Source organism: Mya arenaria, chromosome 1 (assembly GCF_026914265.1).
Source record: "Mya arenaria isolate MELC-2E11 chromosome 1, ASM2691426v1".
NCBI classification, from domain to species: Eukaryota; Metazoa; Mollusca; class Bivalvia; order Myida; family Myidae; genus Mya; species Mya arenaria.
This window is the reverse complement of record NC_069122.1, coordinates 18,593,870-18,615,343: the sequence shown is the minus strand read 5'-3', so window position 1 is coordinate 18,615,343 and position 21,474 is coordinate 18,593,870. Positions and strand designations below refer to the sequence as shown.

The 21,474-nt window shown below is 36.0% G+C and overlaps 1 protein-coding gene and 1 long non-coding RNA gene across 2 annotated transcripts in view; both read right to left on the bottom strand.

Annotated features, from left to right (window-relative positions):
* Window positions 1-21,474, bottom strand: part of LOC128211189 (dipeptidase 1-like) — a 57,962-nt gene that overhangs the window by 13,172 nt on the left and 23,316 nt on the right. Inside the window, exons 4-6 of the mRNA XM_052915699.1 lie at window positions 16,976-17,126; window positions 15,632-15,716; window positions 2,605-2,781 (exon numbers count right to left, since the gene is read on the bottom strand). Coding sequence (XP_052771659.1) covers window positions 2,605-2,781; window positions 15,632-15,716; window positions 16,976-17,126 — 413 coding nt within the window. The remainder of the gene's footprint in view (window positions 1-2,604; window positions 2,782-15,631; window positions 15,717-16,975; window positions 17,127-21,474) is intronic.
* Window positions 19,387-21,004, bottom strand: LOC128211235 (uncharacterized). Its single transcript, XR_008257249.1, has 3 exons — window positions 20,740-21,004; window positions 20,204-20,405; window positions 19,387-19,957 (listed from the first exon to the last, which is right to left on the bottom strand). It is a non-coding gene; the product is annotated as an uncharacterized LOC128211235 (long non-coding RNA).

Sequence of the window (21,474 nt, the reverse complement as noted above, 5' to 3'; positions counted from 1 at the left end):
TAGTAGTAGTAGTAGTAGTAGTAGTAGCAGTAGCAGTAGTAGTAGTATTTCGAATTCAGTAATTCAAGGGCAGTAATGTCAGGTGCGTCCATGCTTCCCGGTTCATTGTTTTTGGTGATAAACGTCCTCGATTCGGTGAGTATTACCACTGTTTTCTATATGTTTCAACGATATTTTTTAGAAACGACCTTGTGCATCGAATGAAGAGCAATTGCTCGTTTACGAAGACGCTTGTTTTAGATCAAAATAATGTCTGTATTAAAATATCTCGTGAAAACAATGCACGTTCTTACAAGGCTTCCCGACTCACTCGATACATTTTTTTATTCAAAACAACTATTTAATTCCGTTCTCTTGCGTACAAACCCAACCGATGCTTTGTTTTGGACAATAACATTATTGCTATTGTTTTCCGAATGCAGACAGCCAATTTTGGAGTTAAATCGGCTCATTTACGAAAATGCTTGCTGGTTCATTCTGTACATTTTTAGAACCTAGGTTCATCCCAAATCTGGAAGATCTATGGCACAGTGTATTTACCCGAATTACCAGTCGTTTTGTTTTAGTTTTTCAAAAATATTAATTTTGTTAATTATTTAATTAAATAAGAGGGTGTACAGATATATCATTTATATTTTCAAGGAATAAAAGATGAAACGAAAGAAGAGATCAAACCTGAATCTAAATAGACAAAAAACAAAACGTTTTAAGGTAGTCCATATAAACGACATAATAAATGAACTCTGCATACTTGATGATAAAATAAAATAAAAAAGTTCATTATATATATATATTAAGGCACTATACAGCAGATTGGCACCAAAAAAGGTTATTTTTCTGTAATGAAATTCAGGACAAGTATTTAAGGAAATGTTTTACTCTTTCATATCATTAATGTAGAAAAAAATCGAGTTGGAGACCGGTGTCGCAGTCCAGTGTGGTATCCACTGTGCTACGAAGGCTTACCCTTAACGGTTGGAATATTTGAGCTATATACCTAACTTGGTTATATCACGTGATGACATCGACTAGCGAATCACGCATTGCGGAAATGAATTCCATTAGGAAGACATACCTAGTATTATTTTTTAATTGAAAAAAATACGAAAAAAAAAACAGCGAAAAATATGTTAATTTTGAACTATGTGGTACTTCGGTTAGTAAGTTTCATTGCATTGTACAAATCGATACGAAGTTTATGTCAGGTTTCGACAATTTTCTCTCTTTTTCGTTATTTCATCATACGGAGTACAGCCCCTTTAATGATGTAAGGTAAAATTGTGGAATATTTAAAACTACCTTTTCAGGAAATAGCGATGAAAAGGAACTAAGAGTTTACCTTAAAGAGTGTGCTATATGTTTACTCTGGAAATCGAAATAAAAAGGGAGACAACCTGCAGGAAACAGTCAACAATTTAAGGTCTTAAAACTGTTTTATGTAAAGACATTACTGTCTTGACTTACTATACAACCTCCAAAAATAATGTCAGTTCTACTTTAAGTAGAGAGCCCTGTCAGAGTGTGTATACCACGTGATAAATAATGTCATAAACGCTACGTCCGAAAACAAAATTTTGCTTCGAATGAAGACTTTAAACAAAGATAACTTTCCTATTTCTTCACCATTTTAAATGAAATAAAGCGCAGTCTACGCCGCTAACGGAGTCCTGCCTTGGGTCGTTTACCAGTGTTTGATTGAGAGTTTAGTTTCTTAAAACACTTCGACAAAACTTTTCACAATACGGCCGTCTGACGGAGCACTGTCAAAATATTATTTTGGAAACAGGTTTGTCGAAGTGTTTGTTGAAACTAATTACATTATCAAACTCCGGTAAAAACACGAAGGCGGGACTCCTTAGGTGGCATAGACTGTCCTTTGTTTCATTTAAAATGGTGTTGTGATTGAAAAGTTATCTTCGATTTAAGTCTTCATTTTAAGCAGAAAGTTGCCTTCCGTCGTAGCATATAATTATGACGTAATTTATCACGAGGTATACCACACTGCCTAAACAAAATTACCCTTCTTAGACATGCTTTAGAAAATATACATGAATTTAAAAAAAAATCGACGCTTTTTATTCGTTATTTTAATGTGCCATAGATCTTCCAGATTTGGGATGAACCTAGGTTCTAAAAATGTTCAGAATGAACCAGCAAGCATTTTCGTAAATGAGCCGTTTTAACTCCAAAATTGGCTGTCTGCATTCGAAAAAACAATAGCAATACTGTTATTGTCCAAAACAAAGCATCGGGTGGGGTTTGTACGCAAGAGAACGGTATTAAATAGTTGTTTTGAAGCAAAATATGCATTGAGTGAGTCGGGAAGCCTTGTAAGAACGTGCATTGTTTTCACGAGATATTTTAATGCAGACATTATTTTTATCTAAAACAAGCGTCTTCGTAAACGAGCAATTGCTCTTCATTCGGTGCACAAGGTCGTTTCTAAAAATTATCGTTGAAACATATAGAAAACAGTGGTAATAATTACCGAATCGAGGACGTTTTTCACTCAAAACAATGAACCGGGAACCATGGACGCACCTGACATTACTGCCCTTGTAATTGTTTAAACTTCTATTTACATATATGTCTGTGTTCTATTACCACGAGTTTAAGGACGTCATCCTGTACATTCCGGAAATGGTTGCAGAGCGAGAAAGCAGAAGAGTGGCTAAAGATGACGGGTGCGCTCGCAATCTCCAGTGTTGAAATCATGGTCGCCTTAGCAGCATGTGACAGGTCCACAAGCATACCAATGCGATTCATCTCTAAAATCACTTTCTGGAATGGTAGAACAAAAGGGTCACGACTAGCTTTTTTGCCGGATTGAGTTTCGCTGAATATAACAGCTGATAACATAATTCTAACACCTATAACATACACGCAGGCGCGCGCGCGCACACACACACGCGCACATGGACGCACGCACGTACGGACGCACGCTGGCACGGACGCACGCACGCACACAAACGCACACAAACGCACTCACACACGCACACGCACACACACACACACACACACACACACACTTATCTAATGGTGGTTCTCAAAACACTATTAAAGTTCATTTTGTTTATAATAATCCTAAGACTTTTGTCAGTCGCTAACGTCATTGTCATTTTATGCATTTTTCTTAAAGCGTTTGTAACGCTTTGAGCCAGAAAACATTAATTTGCGAACGGAAATATGAAAATCTGCGACCTGATCTTTTGTCAGCAGTCTAATATCACTGGTCGTTAGATATCTACGCGAAAATTGCCTCATTTCAAGACGAAACATTAAAAAGTTATGAAAACAATAAAAGTGTTTAAAAGATGCTGCCGAGGATAATACGAAGGTTATTTTAATAGCTATACTATTTTTCTACAAACAAAAATAACTACAAAACTTTCTGAAAGACGATCGAAAGCAGACATGCTCCTTCTAATGCACCAGTCAATTGTAACCACGCCCCCTCCCCCCGGTCTGGGGAATAGCGGGGACTTTGACGTTCGGTTCAGCCAAGCCCGGGTAAAATCTTTCGGGGACGAACTGCTGCTAAAATCCCCGCCAAATGCCCCCGCACCCCAGCATTCCTCCGGCACTGCGGGGTCACCTGGAAGGTAAAAATACGGCCCATTTCCCCGGCTATCCCCGGTATAATCCCGGACCTGGTGGGGGCGTGGTTACAATTGACTGGTGCATAAAGACGAATATATCTCTATCGTTTAAATCTAAGGCTATCCTTAAACATTGTATGTTGAAAATGTCCCCACTCAACCTATTTTAGATTAAACAAGATTTATTCAGTATCATAACATAATACATACAATGCACAAACAAAGAAATCAACATTAATAATGTTGTTGATTGGGAAACAAGCTATACAGCAGCTTATGTAAATCCCTTTCCACCGTTTGGTATTATTACAAACAGTTGGTAACTTATTTGAATTGTCCAAGATCAACACAGGCTTTCAAGCGGGCCCTTCGTTTCCTACTTTTCCCTATTTGTTTTTTAAAAAGCCATACTATTCCTACTTTTTGGTAAAAATAGTTCGAGAAATAATATTAAAGTTTTAACTAAATGCATTGTTTGACGTAACCTATATCTTGGTTTTAATAAGAGCCAATTTTAGTATTTTTGTAGGATTACTTTGATGTAGTAGGTCTCCAGTGCTGAAAGAGGGGTTCTATAATGAAATTGAATGGTGCATGTTGACAAGTCGGAGACACCATTTCCAGGTTCAACTCCTTATCCTGTGACTGAATCCCTCTTGAAACACTGGTTTCTAAGTCAAGATAACAATATGTACAGCTTAATTGATGTGCAGATTTAGTAGTCATTTATTTGCATCGAAAAAGGTATGAGCCCTACTGTCCCTACTTTTGGTTCTTAATATCCCTATATTTTACCCTACTTTTTCAAACAAGTACTCCCATTTTTATCCCTACTTATTTGTTATTGGTTACTTGTAAACCAATCAATACAGTATGAATAAAATAAGTTTTGTTGTTAAAGGGACTAGACACCAGATAATACCATTGCAAGAAAAAAAGAAAACTGTCAAAAACTAACATAAATTGATATCGTTGTGTACAACGCTTTAAATCTTGCTTACTGATGTATCACATCGTTAACGACACATGTATCTTTGGCATTTTTTGGCGCATTTTTTCCCAATCGAAATTAACTGGGTTTGTCTGTAACTACGTAAACCCCAGTAATATATCTGTACTAACCACGTGACTTTCTCATGCTAAATATACACAGTCACTATAAACTAGGAAACCGTTGTTCGTAATTTTCAAACGGGTAAACCAGTCACTATAAACTAGGAAACCGTTGTTCGTAATTTTCAAACGGGTAAACCAGTCACTTTAAACTAGGAAACCGTTATTCGTAATTTTCAAACGGGTAAACCAGTCACTATAAACTAGGAAACCGTTGTTCGTAATTTTCAAACGGGTAAACCAGTCACTATAAACTAGGAAATCGTTGTTCGTAATTTTCAAACGGGTAAACCAGTCACTATAAACTAGGAAACCGTTGTTCGTAATTTTCAAACGGGTAAACCAGTCACTATAAACTAGGAAACCGTTATTCGTAATTTTCAAACGGGTAAACCAGTCACTATAAACTAGGAAACCGTTTTTCGTAATTTTCAAACGGGTAAACTAAGTTGAGACTGCGACAAAACATTATTTCAATAATGTAACATCGGCCTCGTACTTGCTCGTATTGACAGTTCTAGGCTTGCTTTGTGGATATAATGTGTTTGACGATTTTTGGACCTTCTGGTGTCCAGCCCCTTTAAGTAATATACGACATTTTAATAAGATATAACTATTAGTCATGATTTAACTAGATTGCTGGTACATGTTTTGTTACTTTAACTTTAACATGGCTTTAAAATTGGAAAAGAGAAAAATGGAAAAATGGAAAACGGAACGAAATGATTGACTAGAGAAGAAAAGTGGTTTTCAGCACACGCGGCTTCTATCTGAGTTCCGAGTGTGTGTATACCATGTGATAAATTACGTCATAAATTCTGCGTAGGAAGGCAACCTTTTGCTTCAAACGATGGCTTGTTTTTACTCACAATTTTAAATGAAACAATGGGCAGTCTGTGCCGCTTTAAGAGCCCCCCCCCCTTTGGGGGACAAACCTCTTTTCAAAATACTATTTTGACTGTGCTCCATCAGGCGGCGGTTTTGTGAAAAGGTTTGTCGAAGTATTTTAATAATCTTAACTCTCAATCAAACTCTGGTAAAAGACCAAAGGCGGGGTAATGTAAGCGGCGTAGACTGTGCCAGGTTTCATTTAAAATGGTCACTAAATAGTAGCATTAACTTTGATTAATGTCTTCATTTAAAGCAAAAAAATGACTTCCGATGTATCATTTATGACGTAATTTATCACGTGGTATACACACACTGATTTTATCAACTGCCAAAACTTCCTTTAACAAAATCAGATTGGAACGAAGTAAGAATGCTTTATATAGTTTGCAGAGTTTTGATTTTTAAAAATGTGTGCAACATTTTCTAGTCAGTGGGAAAAAAGATGTACTAATAACCATGTTGAAAAACTTTGACAGGGCATGTGACAGAGTTGTAACACATCGCCTTTACAAACAAGGACAGATGCGATCTGGACCACAGGCCTTACTTGAGTTCATGGACATGATTGCATCTGAAATGTCCATACGAGCTATAATGAATGTATGCAATGTTGTACCAGAGATAGGAAGATCCAGTAGAGGGATGTCTTCATCGTCTAAATGAGATTTGTGAGCAGAAAAAATCATTAAGAAATTAAATTTTATAGTGGTCGCTATCTGCATATTAAACATTGTATAAGAGTGTTGATATTATATTTGGCCGCTACTTTATTGGTCAATTATTTTATTTATTTGGCACCCAGTCTTTACATTCGTTTTATTTGAATTAAATTTATCAATGAGTTTATGTTCATATTCAGTTTTAGATTTTCTTATCAGTATTTTTTTGTGTATTCGTTGAAGGTTGCCCATGATGTTTCAGAATTCAGTATAGTTTGCTTTGTATGCAGGTTATTGCATTTCCTTTCTAATATCACTATTCATCCAAGGAATATCAGATGGGCGGATCGTAGCTAGCGTGTAAGGTATAGTATCTGATGCGGATGCAAGAATACTGTCGGTATTATTTAGTACTGTTTCTTCTGCATGTTAATTCAGTAGCAATCATTCCCAGTTTGTTTGATTACATTTTTCATCATAGGCAACATAATCGCCGCTGTCATTAAACCAGGTGAGTCTTTTGAATGTCAGAAATTTTACTTTATTAAATCCAAGAATTACAACGACTGAACAGTCGGGAACAAAGCATATTAAGTCAGGAACAAAGGGGTCTGCTACGATGCAGGTAATAATCTGAAATGAGTGTTTAATCATGATCAAATCAGTTAGAGATTCTGAGTGCCCTGTGAAGAGAGTTGATGTCGAAATAAGTTGATCAACATTGTAAGACGTGTTTAGAGCATTTATGCTGTTGATTGTTGACTGATGTAGGTGGATGTTGAAATATTCTGCAATAATGAGACATCTGTCACATCTTTCACCATTTAATACTCTGTTCAATTAGATGCCAATCATTGTTATTTGAGTCAGGAGGACGATAAAAGCCACATACCAACGAGCAGTTTCCGATGGTTGACAGTTAGTTCTACCCATAAGGTTTCGTTTCCGATTATGTGTAGATCATTTCTTGGTCGGAATGCAATACATAAACAGCAAAACCACCTCCATTTCTACCGACTCTGTCACAACGTATAGGATTACTAAAGTTAAGAATGTGAAGTAGGTCGTCAGCGGTACTAGGAGAGAGTCAGGTTTCTGTACACACATCGAAGGGTTGAGCTTCTATGTCGAGTATATCAAGTTTTGTAAGCTAACTCTGAATGTTAAAATGCATGATACAAAGGCCGCCTTTAATGAGTTCTTGTTAAGAAGAATCAATGGGTTTTGAAACACTTGGTTCAGAGGTCGGAGCTGGATTAGGATGAACATTGTTAGATAATAGTATAAAAAGGTAGGCCAATGGATAAAAACAATGATCCAACGTACTGTCTGTGCTAGCTTTTAAGAAATAAGAACGCAATCATTCGATTACGGAGGATGATTCCTGTGGACATTCACATAGTAAACCGCACAGTCAAGGCTATTCTTGATGAATGTTGTTTGAGCTATATATGGCAGAACCAATATTATACTGCTTCAAAGCAATCTTTGTTGAATCTAGTCGAAACTTGTTTAAAAGACCAGTTCAAACAGGCCTGGAATAGTGATGTTTTTAACTCCTCCAAATTTACCAATTACAGAATTTATAAAACTGAATTGGAACTTGAAAAATGTTATCCTAATGTAAATGAGAACCTTGTTCAGTCTCTGATAAATTTTAGACTTTGTAATAATCATTTACCAATTGACAAGGGAAGATGGGTCGACATAGACAGAACCGATAGAAAAAAATCAATTATGTACTCTAAATGAAATTGGTGATGAATTCCACTATCTTTTACCGTGCCCATATTTTGTTAATGATATGAAAAGATAAGTACCTTATGTAAATGCATACTACTGATATATTAAATTTCAAAAATGTTATGTGTGAAAATTGTCCTTTGATGCTGAATAACCTGAGCAAATTTGTCAAAATTATATGTCAAGCTTTTACAACCCCGCCTGGCAACCCTTCACTATAATTAGTTGATTTTCACTAATTATAACATCCACTGTCCTTATAAATAGTTCTATCTGTTTATGTACTCAAACTATTTATATTTCTACCTAATTAGTACTACATGTCTAACCATACAGCCTGGTCAATATATATTATTATTCTTTTACATGTTTATATACAACATTTTGTAATTTTTTTTATCTCGATGACCTCATAACACATATTTTTATAATGTGATGAGAGTAAAATAAAACTGTAAAACTATCAAGCGTCCGTAGCAGTTTATATTGACTCAATGAACCACATGACAAACCACGCCTGAAGTTGAATAAGACAATTATAAACTGAATAATGAAAAATAAATACATAATTGTTAATTGTGAGCTCAAGTGGACTCTTTACATTAGTACTGAATATGTGATAAATAAACACATTTAAAGCTTGGAATGCAACAGGAATCGAAATTATAATTTAAAAAGGTACTCTGAGATAAAAAAAAAACAACTCTGAACTTGTCAGGTTTTTAAATTTGTAGGCTTGCGTCATAACCTAAATGTCATTAAAGGATTTATCGCAGTTGTTTCTTGCATCTATGCTGTATGAACGCAGTATGGCACGCGAGCAAATTCTGCAAACGCTGTTTCATCAGTTGCTCAATCGTCCTACTATACTGCGTTCAAAAAGCATAAACGCACGAAAAAATGCGATAAATAGTTAAATTAACATTTAAAAGAAAATGCATTACGATTGAAACTAAGCACTATCTTATGCAATTCAGTATTTGTCCTTAAAGAATTGTAACCAACAACATCCGTTTGTAAAAAAGAATAGCTTTTTTTAAATGTCGTATATCATTGGTTTAATGACGTTGCGGTAATCCAGTCGGGGCGCAATATTGAAATAAACAATGACGTCATAACTCCTTGCATGTTATACGAAATGAATTTCTCCCACCTCGGATAAGTAGATCCAAAAATTTAACTATGCTAGAAATTCTTAACTTGCCCACTGGCGGAGATAAACTGCCCGTATGGAACTCCTTTTTAATGGTCACCACATTGTAATTACATCCCTTGTTGAAAACTGTCGTCTGTAGCATCATGGAAACCTTGTCTTGTGGCAATATTTAGAACACTCATTAATTATTTCTCGCTTCAATTGTCACCCTTAACAGTTTTAGCGCACCTTTCAAGAAAAAATGCTTCACTCTCCTTAGAACTATTTAAAGACCGATTTGACTATTAACATAATCTGAATTACTGCGCGCATATCCATGACAACCACAAATTATCGCATATCCATACGCAATTATTTTCACCAAGCACAAAAGAGTTCCAGCAAGAAATACATTTTTACTTATATTGTTTAACTGAGGTGGGAGAAAACGCATCTACCATAGCCGCTCGTGTAAGAAACCTCCTTTCCGCAAAACACCCTACGCTCGGATTGGGATAAACCTATCTAATGCACCAGTCAATTGTAACTACGCCCCCCCCCCCCAGGTCCGGAGGTATACCGGGGATAGCCAGGGAAATGGGCCGTGTTTTTACCTTTCAGGTGACCCCGCAGTGCCGGGTGAATGCGGTGGTTTTGTCTTCGCTTTAAATATAGCGGGGAATAGGCTTAACCTAAGGTCCCTTCGGTGTGGGGGCATTTGGCGGGGATTTTACCAACTGTTCGTCCCCGCAGGGCGGGGATTTTAGCCGGTGTTGGCTGGACCGAAAGTCAAAGTTCCCGCTATTCCCGGGACCTGGGGGCGTGGTTACAAGTGACTGGTGCATAACACTCTCGGCCATGGAAGATACTTATAGTCAAGTTTTATCCACACGAAGGACTCAACGAATGTAAATATTTAATATTAAATCTAATAATTATAAGGGACGCAAATCCCGTACGCCGTTAGATAATGTATATTAAGTTATCACTATTAAATTATCCTTGTATTCAGAAAGGTAATCTAAAAGTAGGATTTTCAGGTTTCAATTTGATGTATTAATAACTATTTAAAGATGCACTCTTACTCCCAAATAAGGTATACCACACTTAATACAATTATTTTAATTTATCAAAAAGGATGAATAAATATCGAAAACAATGGTTCTTATAAAGGACACTCAGTTTTTAATTTGAAATAAAGGTGCAGAAAACTATTAAATAGATGGATACAATCTTGTTATTAAGTTAGTAAATCTTTTAGCACTCACCAATCATTTAATATTTTTGCGTTTTCAGCTATTAAATACACAGTTACAATCTTGTTATCAGTATTAATATTTTCCATAAATGCCTTATTTAGTTAGTAGTAAATGACGGTTTATCACTTAAAATTTATGTTTGTTTTACATGTGAATGTATTCCTTTTATATACAAGCATCACTTTAATTATAACTTTAAAGCTGCACTCTCATAGATTTACCGTTTTTACAACTATTTATTTTTAGTCTTGGATAGAGCAAATTTTTGCGTAAATATCTGCAAACCAATGGTAATTAAAAGATTGCTGGCAAAAGGTCAAATCGTAGATTTTTATATTTCTGTTCAAAAAATGTTTTATGGCTTAAACCGTTACTAATGGTTTAAGAAAAATGCATAAAACATCAATTTTTGAACTTAAATATAAAAATCTGTGATCTTATTTTTTGTCAGCAGTCTTATATAACTGGTTTCCATGCATTTCGCAAAAATGGCTCGTTCCAAGACACAAAATAAAAAAGTTTTCAAAACCTTCAGTCTGTGGGAGTGCAGCTTTAAGATACTTACAAATAATAGTTGAATTCATTATTCATTATTTCATTGTTAAATGTACTTTGAGAAATATCACATGGGATGATGCAAAATATTTAAGCCGATGTATTGGTTTAATTTCTGCAAACATATGCAATTACCACATAACTAGGCCGGCCACTGTTTATATATACTGCTTCACCTGATTAAAAAAGACTGACTGGTGATTTACTGAAATGTTATCCCTTAAATACAGTGGCAAAAGCACATGTATAATATAATAGGATTATTAGTACTGCGTTTTGATCCGGGAGGTTGTATTTGACTGGAGTAGATTTTTCAGATTCGGATTTCACGAGGCGCTAGACGAGTGAAATCAAAATCTGCAAAACTCCATGAGAGTCTAATACGACATTCCGGATCACAACGCAGTACTAATAACACTGTTATTATATATATACATTACCAGTCAGATCACTTTAAAGCCATGTTTTCATAATAAATGTCATTTTTACGACGCACTTTTTGTTTTATGACGTCATTTCAACATCGCGCAACGATGACGTGACGTCACAAGAGTGGAATACGGCCGTATTGCACTAGAGTGGTTTTAAATGACAGTATAAGCAAATAAGCCGGTATGAAAATCTTCACAAAATGGGCCAGGGGTCAGGTCAATACATATATGCCTTGGTATTAGTTCCAAATACACAATACCGATTTATATATATTTTAATTTAGCAATCGTGTTAATTTCCTAATATAGAACTGAGAATATACTGCGCAAAGAAACTTACGGTCAAGGTTGGAATTTAGAAATATCACTCTGTGAATGGAAACATTATTCTTGTTCACAATGATAACTCAATTTGTAGTAAAGGGTTGGTATTCAGAAATGGTCTTAAAGGGATATAAGAACGATGTAGCTAATCGGATAACTTGTTATTAATAACTGACCAATAGGGTGAATGAAGTCAATGATGTATGACCATTAGACTATTTTAGGTTGTATATAGAATACCACCCCTGACAGTTTTAACATGGTCATTCTTAGCAAGTTTCAGGCGTTGAAAAAGACTTCTCCCCGTTTTCTAGTCAACTCCTCGTCCAGGTATGGTCTTTTAAAGGACTGTGATTTCCTTAGCCCCGTACATGATGTGTAGACCTTTTGCCTCATTCGGAACACCTCCGTGCGCCGGTACATCAGTTTCTAGCATACCGGATAGGCATTTGCGGTGAATTCAGCTGTGCTGGAAAACTCCATCTGGCATCCTCCAATGCCAGATGAGTCACGCGCTAAATATGAAATTTAAGGTGTGCTAGAAAAAATAACAATCATGTGATTCCGTTCCAGATAGAAAAATCCGACCCTTGGGCACGCTGGGTGGCCGTCAACGAGGCTGGCAACGCAGGTGCCCTCGGGTCGGATTTTCTTATCCGGAACGGAAACACATGACAGATATTATAAAGAAAATGTTCGTAATTTAAAAAATAGTATTAATCATTTGTAGTGTTTTTGTATGTATTATGTACTACTAAGTCTAAGTTGATTGTCATTGAAGTGAATTATTGCATAAAAATATGATTCCAAAGAGTCAAGTCATTAAAGATGCACTCTTACTCCAAGACTTCCCACAATTAATACAATTGTTTTGATATATCAAAAAGGATGAATAAATGTCGAACACCAATGATTGTAAGAAAGAATATCGAGTTTAATTTGAAAGAAAAGTGCAGAAAACATGGAAATTTTACCTCATGAGACTTTAGTTGATCACAATATGTTTTTAGCACTCACCAATCATTTAATATTACGCGTTTTCAACTTTTCAGCTATAAAATACAGTAATAATCTTGTTATCAATAATTAATATTTTTCATAAACGCATTATTTAGAAAGTAGTTAAAGGTTTATCACTCAAAATTTATGTTTTATTATATGGCAAAAACAAAACCAAAACAGTTTTGGAAAAAAATCAGTACAAGAAAAATAAACCCAGCTCTGAAGGCTTATCTATCGATGATTTGTATAATTATTTTAATAACCTTTTTGGTGCTGCAAATAATGCACAAGATAACTTAATCGGCAAAATTACTTCTAACTTTATCAAAGTTTGTATATTTTCCATTTTGAAAAAGAAATGGAAATAAAATGTTTACTCTTCTTCCGAGCAAAAGTTTGTGTTCTTAGGTACTTGTACCACGGTATTTCATTGTATGTTATTTGTGTATGGCTATGATGTTGTCCCCGCTGTTCCCCGGACCTGGGGGGGGGGGGGGGCGTGGGCGTGATTACAATTGACTGGTGCAAAATTATGTTAATTAACTGTTCATTTATTCTGTATTTCCATTATTATGCATTTAATTTTGAAAGGTTTTTAATAAATGTTTATGCACACGTTTACGTAACAATTATGATTATCGAATCTTAGTTATGTTGAAAATAATTAAGATGTGTCTTTGTTAAATACCATTTATCTAATATATGACCGTTACAGTCTAATATACTGAAATAAATGAAAAAAAACAACACCTTTTATTGTTTTTATAATTATAGTCAATCATTTTAAAAAGAAAGTATATAATTGAATTTTAAGGCCCGGTCACACCGCCCGAACTTTGTTGGAGCGTTCCTTGAACGGTAGGGAGAGGGGACCGGATTTCGACAACGCTCGTCACCGCGCACAAAATGGGAAAACAATCGAAAACAAGGGCGTTGCCTTAGCGGTGCACCGCTGAAGCCGGCATTGCTATAGCGTTGGCTTAACGGTAGCGAGCGGTAGCGAGCGTTGGTTTATTCTGGTCCCGCTCCGACACCTCCATACCAACGCCAAACCAAAGTTCATCACCGCAATGGATCGCTGCTTCAACGCCCGACACTGTTCCAGCAATCCCGTGTCCGCTCGTAAAACGCTTACAACCGCTCCACCAAAGTTTGTGCAACGTTTAATCACCGCCTGGGCAAAGCTGGCGAAGCAGCGGTGGTCCAGCGTTCAAGATTTCTGCGTTGGCCAAGCGGACCCAAGCGTCCACGAACTTGCGTCTAGCGGTGCCAAACTTTGACTGGGCGTTGTTGGAGCGGTGGTTAACTTTGCCGGAGCGGAAAATTGCCCGCTCCTCACCGCTCGCAATATTTTGTGCAGCTCAAAACTTTCGGAGCGGTAGGAAGGACCATAAGCGGTGGCCGAGCGTATAAGGCGTTGCCTTAACGGGGGCCAACTTCTGGTGAACGGTAACGAGCGGTGATGATTTTTTTTCACCGCTCCAGGAACGCTCCAGCAAAGTTCTTGCGGTGTGACCGGGCCTTTAGGCATAAAATACAGCCGCTTTATTCAATTGGTGTGGGGGGGGGGAGGTGGGGGAGGGGGCATTATTTTTAACTAGCCAAGTTGACAGTGAAAAGCATCCATAAAGTTATGAGTGTAAATTCCTTGAAGGACCATGATGACTTAGTCCAAAAATTATTGTAATAAGAGTGTGTTTCTGTATTTATTCATATATCATAAATGTAGATATTGCGCATACTTTCACTGCGTAATAATTATCTGGTGTAATATCAAAATGCCCTGGAATTCAGACCAAAATCCCCTGGGAAGCCTCTCAGAAATATGTCGTATCGGGGGGGGGGGGGGGGGGGGGGGGGTTGTTGAGGCAATATAGGTTATCTACTTCATAATTAATATGACTTGAACTATAGCTATCGCAATAGTTTGGCAGCACTTTCTATCGTAAAAGAAGTTAACAAACTTCATATTTCATATGACAAGAACTTAAGTTATGCCTAAAAAATAATTGTTTAGAGCAACATCCCCAGAGCTACTAGGAAGGGTAAGTAGATAATTTTTTTTAATTCAAATATTCTGTAATTATAGTCAAAATCGTCCTCTTGCAAATAGCGCTATTTCATGCAAATGGCGCTCATATATTTCTCTTGTAATGAAGCTTCATTCTCTCAAAAAATGAATGACAGTTTATGTTAAAATAAATAATGTGTTTCACCTCAGTCCGAACTTAAGTTGCTGGTTGTCAAGTCATAAAATTTTATACGTTCGCTTTTATGAGAGAGCGCTGTTTGTAAACGTTGAAAGTGTGGGGTAATGTCTTTTACTTGACCATAAAGTAATTGATTGAACTTTAAAGGGACTAGACACCAGATGATACATTTGCAAGAAAAAAAAGAAAATTTTCAAGAACTGGCATAAAATTGATACCAGTGTGTACAACGCATTGAATCTCTCTTACAGATGTATTACATCGCTTACGACACATGTATCTTTTTCAGTTTTTGCGTATTTTTCCGAATTTTACTGGGGATGTCTACCACGTAAATCCTAGTTAATTTAAAAGCATCATATGTGTACCTTTACAATTAAGTGACTTTTACGGCCTTAATAAACCCACAATAAACTGGAAAACCATAATTCGCTAAATTTACATGGATTAACTCACCTGAGACAGCGATAAATTAATCTTTAATCATGTAACATGATGTATTATCGGCCTCATACTAGGTTGTTTTGATAATGTTAGCCTACTTGTGTGATATTGTATTTACCTATTTTGGGACCAACTGGTGTCCATCCCCTTTAAAAAATATTCGAAAATGTTTGTGAAAGTTTATAGTTTACAAATGTATGCTAAATGAATATGATGCTTAATGAGGGAGATCAAAGCGATGGAGATTTAAAAACTCTGGGCACAACCTTCCCAAACTCTGTCAGTCCACCAACCGGCTTTCCCATTACAGTAACGTTGAAGTCCGCAGCATCGACTTGCCAGTTATCTGCCCTGAAAATGTATGGTATACCAGTGGAGTCAAATATGTTCAAACATCTTGTAGCCTAGAGCACCCACTTGTCAGTAATCAACCCTGGAATTGTATGGTGTTCAATGAAGCCGAACATGTTTAAACCTGTTGAATAAATGGATCGAAAAGCCCGTTTTCAGCTCTAAAAAATGTATGGTATACCAAAAGGGTCAAATATATTTAAAACAAGTTGTATTTCGGACCCTCAAGATTTCAGTTTCAGTTGCCCTTTAAAGATAATAGCGAAAAATAGAGGTCGTTGATATGTGCCATTTTTCAGCTGTTAAAATGTACGGTATATCATATGGACCAAATATGTTAAAGAAACGATGTAGTTTGGAGTGCATGGCTGCCAGTTTTGTGCCCTTAAAATGTTATGGTGTATTATTAGGACCAAACATGTTCAATCGAATCGTGCCAAAGCGGTAAAAATGTTACTTAAATGTGCGTGAGAGTAACATACCGACTTCTGACAAAGTCTTAACGACGATGTATTTTATGTGTGTATCAGTGCTTACATAAAACTGTCTAATGTAATCAGTCATTTCATTCCTGTATATAAATACATTTACATTGTAAAATAAAAGTGGCTTTATAGGAGATTAAATGCCATAATAACCATTGGAATTGAGAGATTTGGATTTTCTTAACCTAGATTTTCTGAAAGAACTATTTTTGCTGAACATTTGGCCATGTTCTGCCACTTGGCCATGGATGAGTTATGAAGATACAGCATAAAGTATACGTTACCCATTGATTTCAGAAAATATAAATAATTGTTTAACCAGTAATGTCGTATAATGTCTAAAAACATAGACCATCCTTTTTAAATTTAAGCCCCCAAAAAGCAAAAAATGCCTTAACGGATACTGTGTACAGGCCGTATTGTATGTAACTGTATGTTACCAATAACTGAAAAGTAACGCTTTTGTTACAAGCACTTGACTTCCATTAGTATTTCTAAGAAATACAATTATAATTGAATATAATATTTAATAAGTTTATATGAAAATTCTTTGGAGAACAACACAGTTTAATAAGTTAAATTAGGGGAACATAACCGAGAACTCCGTGCCACAAGACTCCAGGACGGACCGACTGAAGTCAATCTATTTGCCTCCCACGGATTCATATCATAGTCTAAGCAGTATAAGTCAAAGATGGTGTAGAAAAGATTTCGGTTATAGCTATATAAATAATAATACTTATATAAAATAATGAGCAATAAAATACAATTTACCAAGGAGTGTTGCAGCTATGTGTGACAGTCATGTATCTGACCCCGAGGTCATAGAACATGCGCAGTGCGCCGAAACTGCTGTCAATGGAATGGCCTCCTTCTAATCCGACAAGGCTACCGATCTTTCCTGCCTTAAACGCGCCCATGATCCCTATAAAAAGTAAAAATTAACCTTTAAATTTTCGTGACATTTATGGGCATGCGCAGAGCACTAAAATGGGGTCAATGGAATGGCACAATTTTTTTTCCGATTTGGCCCACTTTTTACGCGTCAAGGATTTCTATAAATACACACAGAAGCAGCCATGTGTGTCGATTATTTTTCTGACATTCAGGTTATACACCATGCGCAGCGCACCGAAACTAAAGCTAATAGAAGGGTCTTCCTCTTGCGATCTTTCCCGTCTTGAATGAATGGAGCAGCGCACCTGGTGAAAATGAAACGTGCACCTTTTTTTCCAACAGGATCTATGTACATGTACAACGAAGGAAAAACATTTCCCTGTCAGGAGAAGGTAATATTAATAGAACCAACAATGTGTGTATACCACGTGATAAGTTGCGTCATGAGTGCTACTTCGGAAAGCAAGACTTTAAACAAATATAACTACACTATTTCTTCACCATTTAAAACGAAATAAAGCACAGTCTAAGCACCTTACAAAGACCCGCATTCGGTCTTTTACCAGAGTTTGAGTGAGAATTTAGTTTCTGAAAACACTTCGAAAAACCTTTTCCCAAAACTGCCGTCTAATGTAGCACTGCCAAACGATAGTTTTGAAACATGTTTGTCGAAATGTTGTAGGAAACTAATCACCTAATCAATTTCCAGTAATAAAACGAAGGCGGGACTGCCCTTTGTTTCATTTAAAATGGTGAAGAAAAAGAAAAGTTATCTTTATTTTGAGTCTTTTTTTAAGTAAAATGATGCGTTCCGACGTCGCATATATGACGTAATTTAACAAGTGGTTTACACACGCGGACCAATGGCCAAGTTAACTCAAGCATATTTTTCTACTGAAGGCTAGATATGAATCGATTTTAAAACTAATATATATGTTTGTTCCGTTTAAAAGCAGTGTCACCTGGGGCGCTTCGTTTGATTTTTGGGTACCTAAGTCTAAACTAGGAACTCAAAGACAAACTCTATATTTGTTATAACTAATAAATGGGTAACACAAAAAAGACAAAGTGTTATCAACCATATTTTTATCCGCGTTGAAATAGAAAGGAACATATGAGTCTTAACCATACTTTTAAAATCGTCATAAATAAGAGTACATCATATGTGAACGAAAGAAAATACAATTTGACATGTAAGAGATGTTTACTCATAATTGACCTTACGACAGGATTTGATTGACAGGTCCTATCCGCCAATCAGAATGTAGGGCTGATAAGCCGTGTTGCTATCCGCCATTTTGTCCGTCAAACTGACCAGAGTCCGTCATATACATGCGCTGGCAATTCCTCGCCTTTTTAAGTATTATGGTAAAAAGGTGTTGTCATGGCACTTGTAATTCGGATACAAGGTAGCCAGGCCGACTAAAGATGGCTTCCAATTCGTTCCGTATTCGAAACCAGCGAGTTATTTAGAAAAATGCAAGTGCTGTATCAGACTCTGTGGAAGACCTCATCAAAAGCTGAACTTGGAGATTTTGAAAGATCGTTCAAAGGCGAAACATCTATACGTCTGTACAAAAGTATTTTTTTTTAACAAAACTACTTATTTCAATCCGCTCAAAAATTATTTAATACTGAAATTGTCCGTGCATGACCTAAATTAGTGTTACTATTTTTAAACTATAAACATCGTACATTTATGCTTTGGCTTGTGTTGTCAAATCGGCATTAATGGCCATTTAATATCAGGTTCAACATGGACACGATTGATTTCATTCAAGATAGAGGTATTTTTGTTGATACCGTTATGTAGTTTTTATAAACTGCTTTGCTTTCAAAGTAAATCAGGAAATATCGTACAACTAAATTTTTGTCCGAACCATCGCATGCTTCCGAATCTCATCTACTCGTATGGTTCCTATGTAAACAATGGCTATTGTAGCTGTCATTCCGACACATTTCATAGATTTCTTATTTTCATATCAGCACTTTGTCGACGGGAAATCCAATCAAGAAAACCCTGACCCTCAAGCAGCTACTGTATTTGACCAGCTCACACCAGCTAGGCCTCCTCCAAAACTCAGATAAATATCTGAGCCACCAATAAAAAACGAGAACAGATCGGTCTGAATCGTTAAGGTATTATTTTCTGTATAAAACAATTTATTTCACTGTACATTTTAATCAATTATTATGTTCATTAGAACTTGATTCTGCCAAACATGTGCTGTAAAGACTTAGACTTATTATGAATAAAGAACAAGTCAAACATGTACATATTTTCATTGTTATTCTTATATTTTGGGCCATTTACGTAAAGTTACAATAATTAATGATAGTTCATCCAATGTTCAGAGTCCGGATCACATGCACACTCGATTAACAGTATTCTTAAAGTTGCACTCTCACAGAATTCTAGTTTGACACTTTTTGTCTCAGAATCGGCTTATTTTGGCATTCTTTAAATTAAGACCTAATATATAAATCACAAAGCAAACTTCTCCGAGCCAAAATATGATAAATGCAATCGAATCCTGGGTAAGTTGTCAACGCGATCAATCTGTGAAAGTGCAGCTTTAACAGTGAAAAATAACTTCTGCTAATGCTATATATTTTAAAATATATTTGCCATTGCATTAAAGAGATATTCACCTACAATATCATACATAAACACCAAAGAAATATATAAGGAATGTTTGCAAAACAACAATGTATTTAATAAATATGATATTAAATATGCTACAACTGGTGTTATACTCCAGAACTGAAGCTAACATCATAGAGATACACCCTTCCAAGAATCCATCAAAACAACATGCTGAACAACTTCAAGAACTCTTTTCAAAAGACCACACTTTCCTGAAATAAATAAAAGATGCCAATATTAAAATAAATCAGTTACATGTATTGTTAAATATTTTAATACTAGCTGTAATGCTCTGCCTTTGATGTTTGTTTTCTACATGTATATCATAATGAAATATTGACAAGATAATAGCTAACTGTATGTTTTGTGGTTGTTGTTTTTCTCTGGACAAATAGTCCATTACTTTTGTACAGCACAGTAAAACTAAATGTTGTAAAAAGCTTTAAAATAGGTCCTACCGATTATTGTAAAACTTGTCATCACATCATCACTGGTTTTCTCTTGCGGTTGACATTGCCTGGACTGGCATATATCATGTGTGTGTGGGAGGGGGGCGGTTTCTGGTCTTATGCTAGGTCCCCTGTGGCGGTAGGCTTGTTGAAGACTTTTCCTCCCAGGTCTACTTTTACAGCCAGAGTGTGTGAACATGTTCCACAATTTCTGTAAGAACAAAAATCAAAGCATGTGAATGTTTGAGCAGTGCAAAAGTTACAGGTTGGTATCACCCACAATTGTCACTTGTCAACTATTATTCATAAGGGGGAGTGTTCAATCGCTTAGAACTGAAACTTTTTATGCATAACCCCAATAAACCATTTCGGCTCATACTATAGAATACAAGGTTATACTGCATAGCTGGCATGTAACTGTTATTAAATGTCACTTTCGGGTTCCCCATTCGGGCCATTTATGATTTACTCATATTGTGCGATGATTTAATCTTTGTTTCAACAATACTGTTAGAACGACCGGTGTTATTTAAAGTTAAACTTACCCTTGTTTGCATTTACAGTATGCGTCACACACACGCTTTTCCTTTGTATCGATGTCAATGTTGACAATATGGCGGCTATCCGATTTTCTCTCTACTGTATATTTCACCCCGTAAATGTTAGATATCGTCATTTTCTAAAGATATATCGAGCCTTCCGATGTAGCAGCCAGTTACAAATTCCTTTAACTTCTATTTTGTTTGCATTGTAATGTCACATTTATGATAATTTGTCAGGAATATCGGAAAGCGAAACGACGCAAGACGCCATTACTTCCTCGTTTGTTTGACGGACATAGACAGAGTTCGCTCCCTTGATATCAGGGGGCGTGGCTTAGAAGCCGCTGTCGTAAGGTCAATTTATCAAATTTGTATTGTTTTGTTCTAACTTTTACTGGAAAGAAAACACTTTAATCATCTTTAGTGACATAAAAGACTGGAATACTTTGCTGAATGATATAAAAACGATCTCAAACATAATTCATTTTTAAAATATGTTAAAAACCATTTGCTGGATAAGACAAACGAATAACAGCATGCATGTATTTTAATAACGTATTCTCCTTGTCAGAAATGTCAAAAGTGTCGACAGTTTTTTATAAAATATTTAAGAACCTTTAATTTGCAATTCTTTAACTTTTTCTGATACATCTTCATTTTATTTATCTTTTTATTTCTTTCTTTTATTTGTAATTGTATTCAATTCAATAGTTGGTAAAACATGTGAGTCTATTAGAG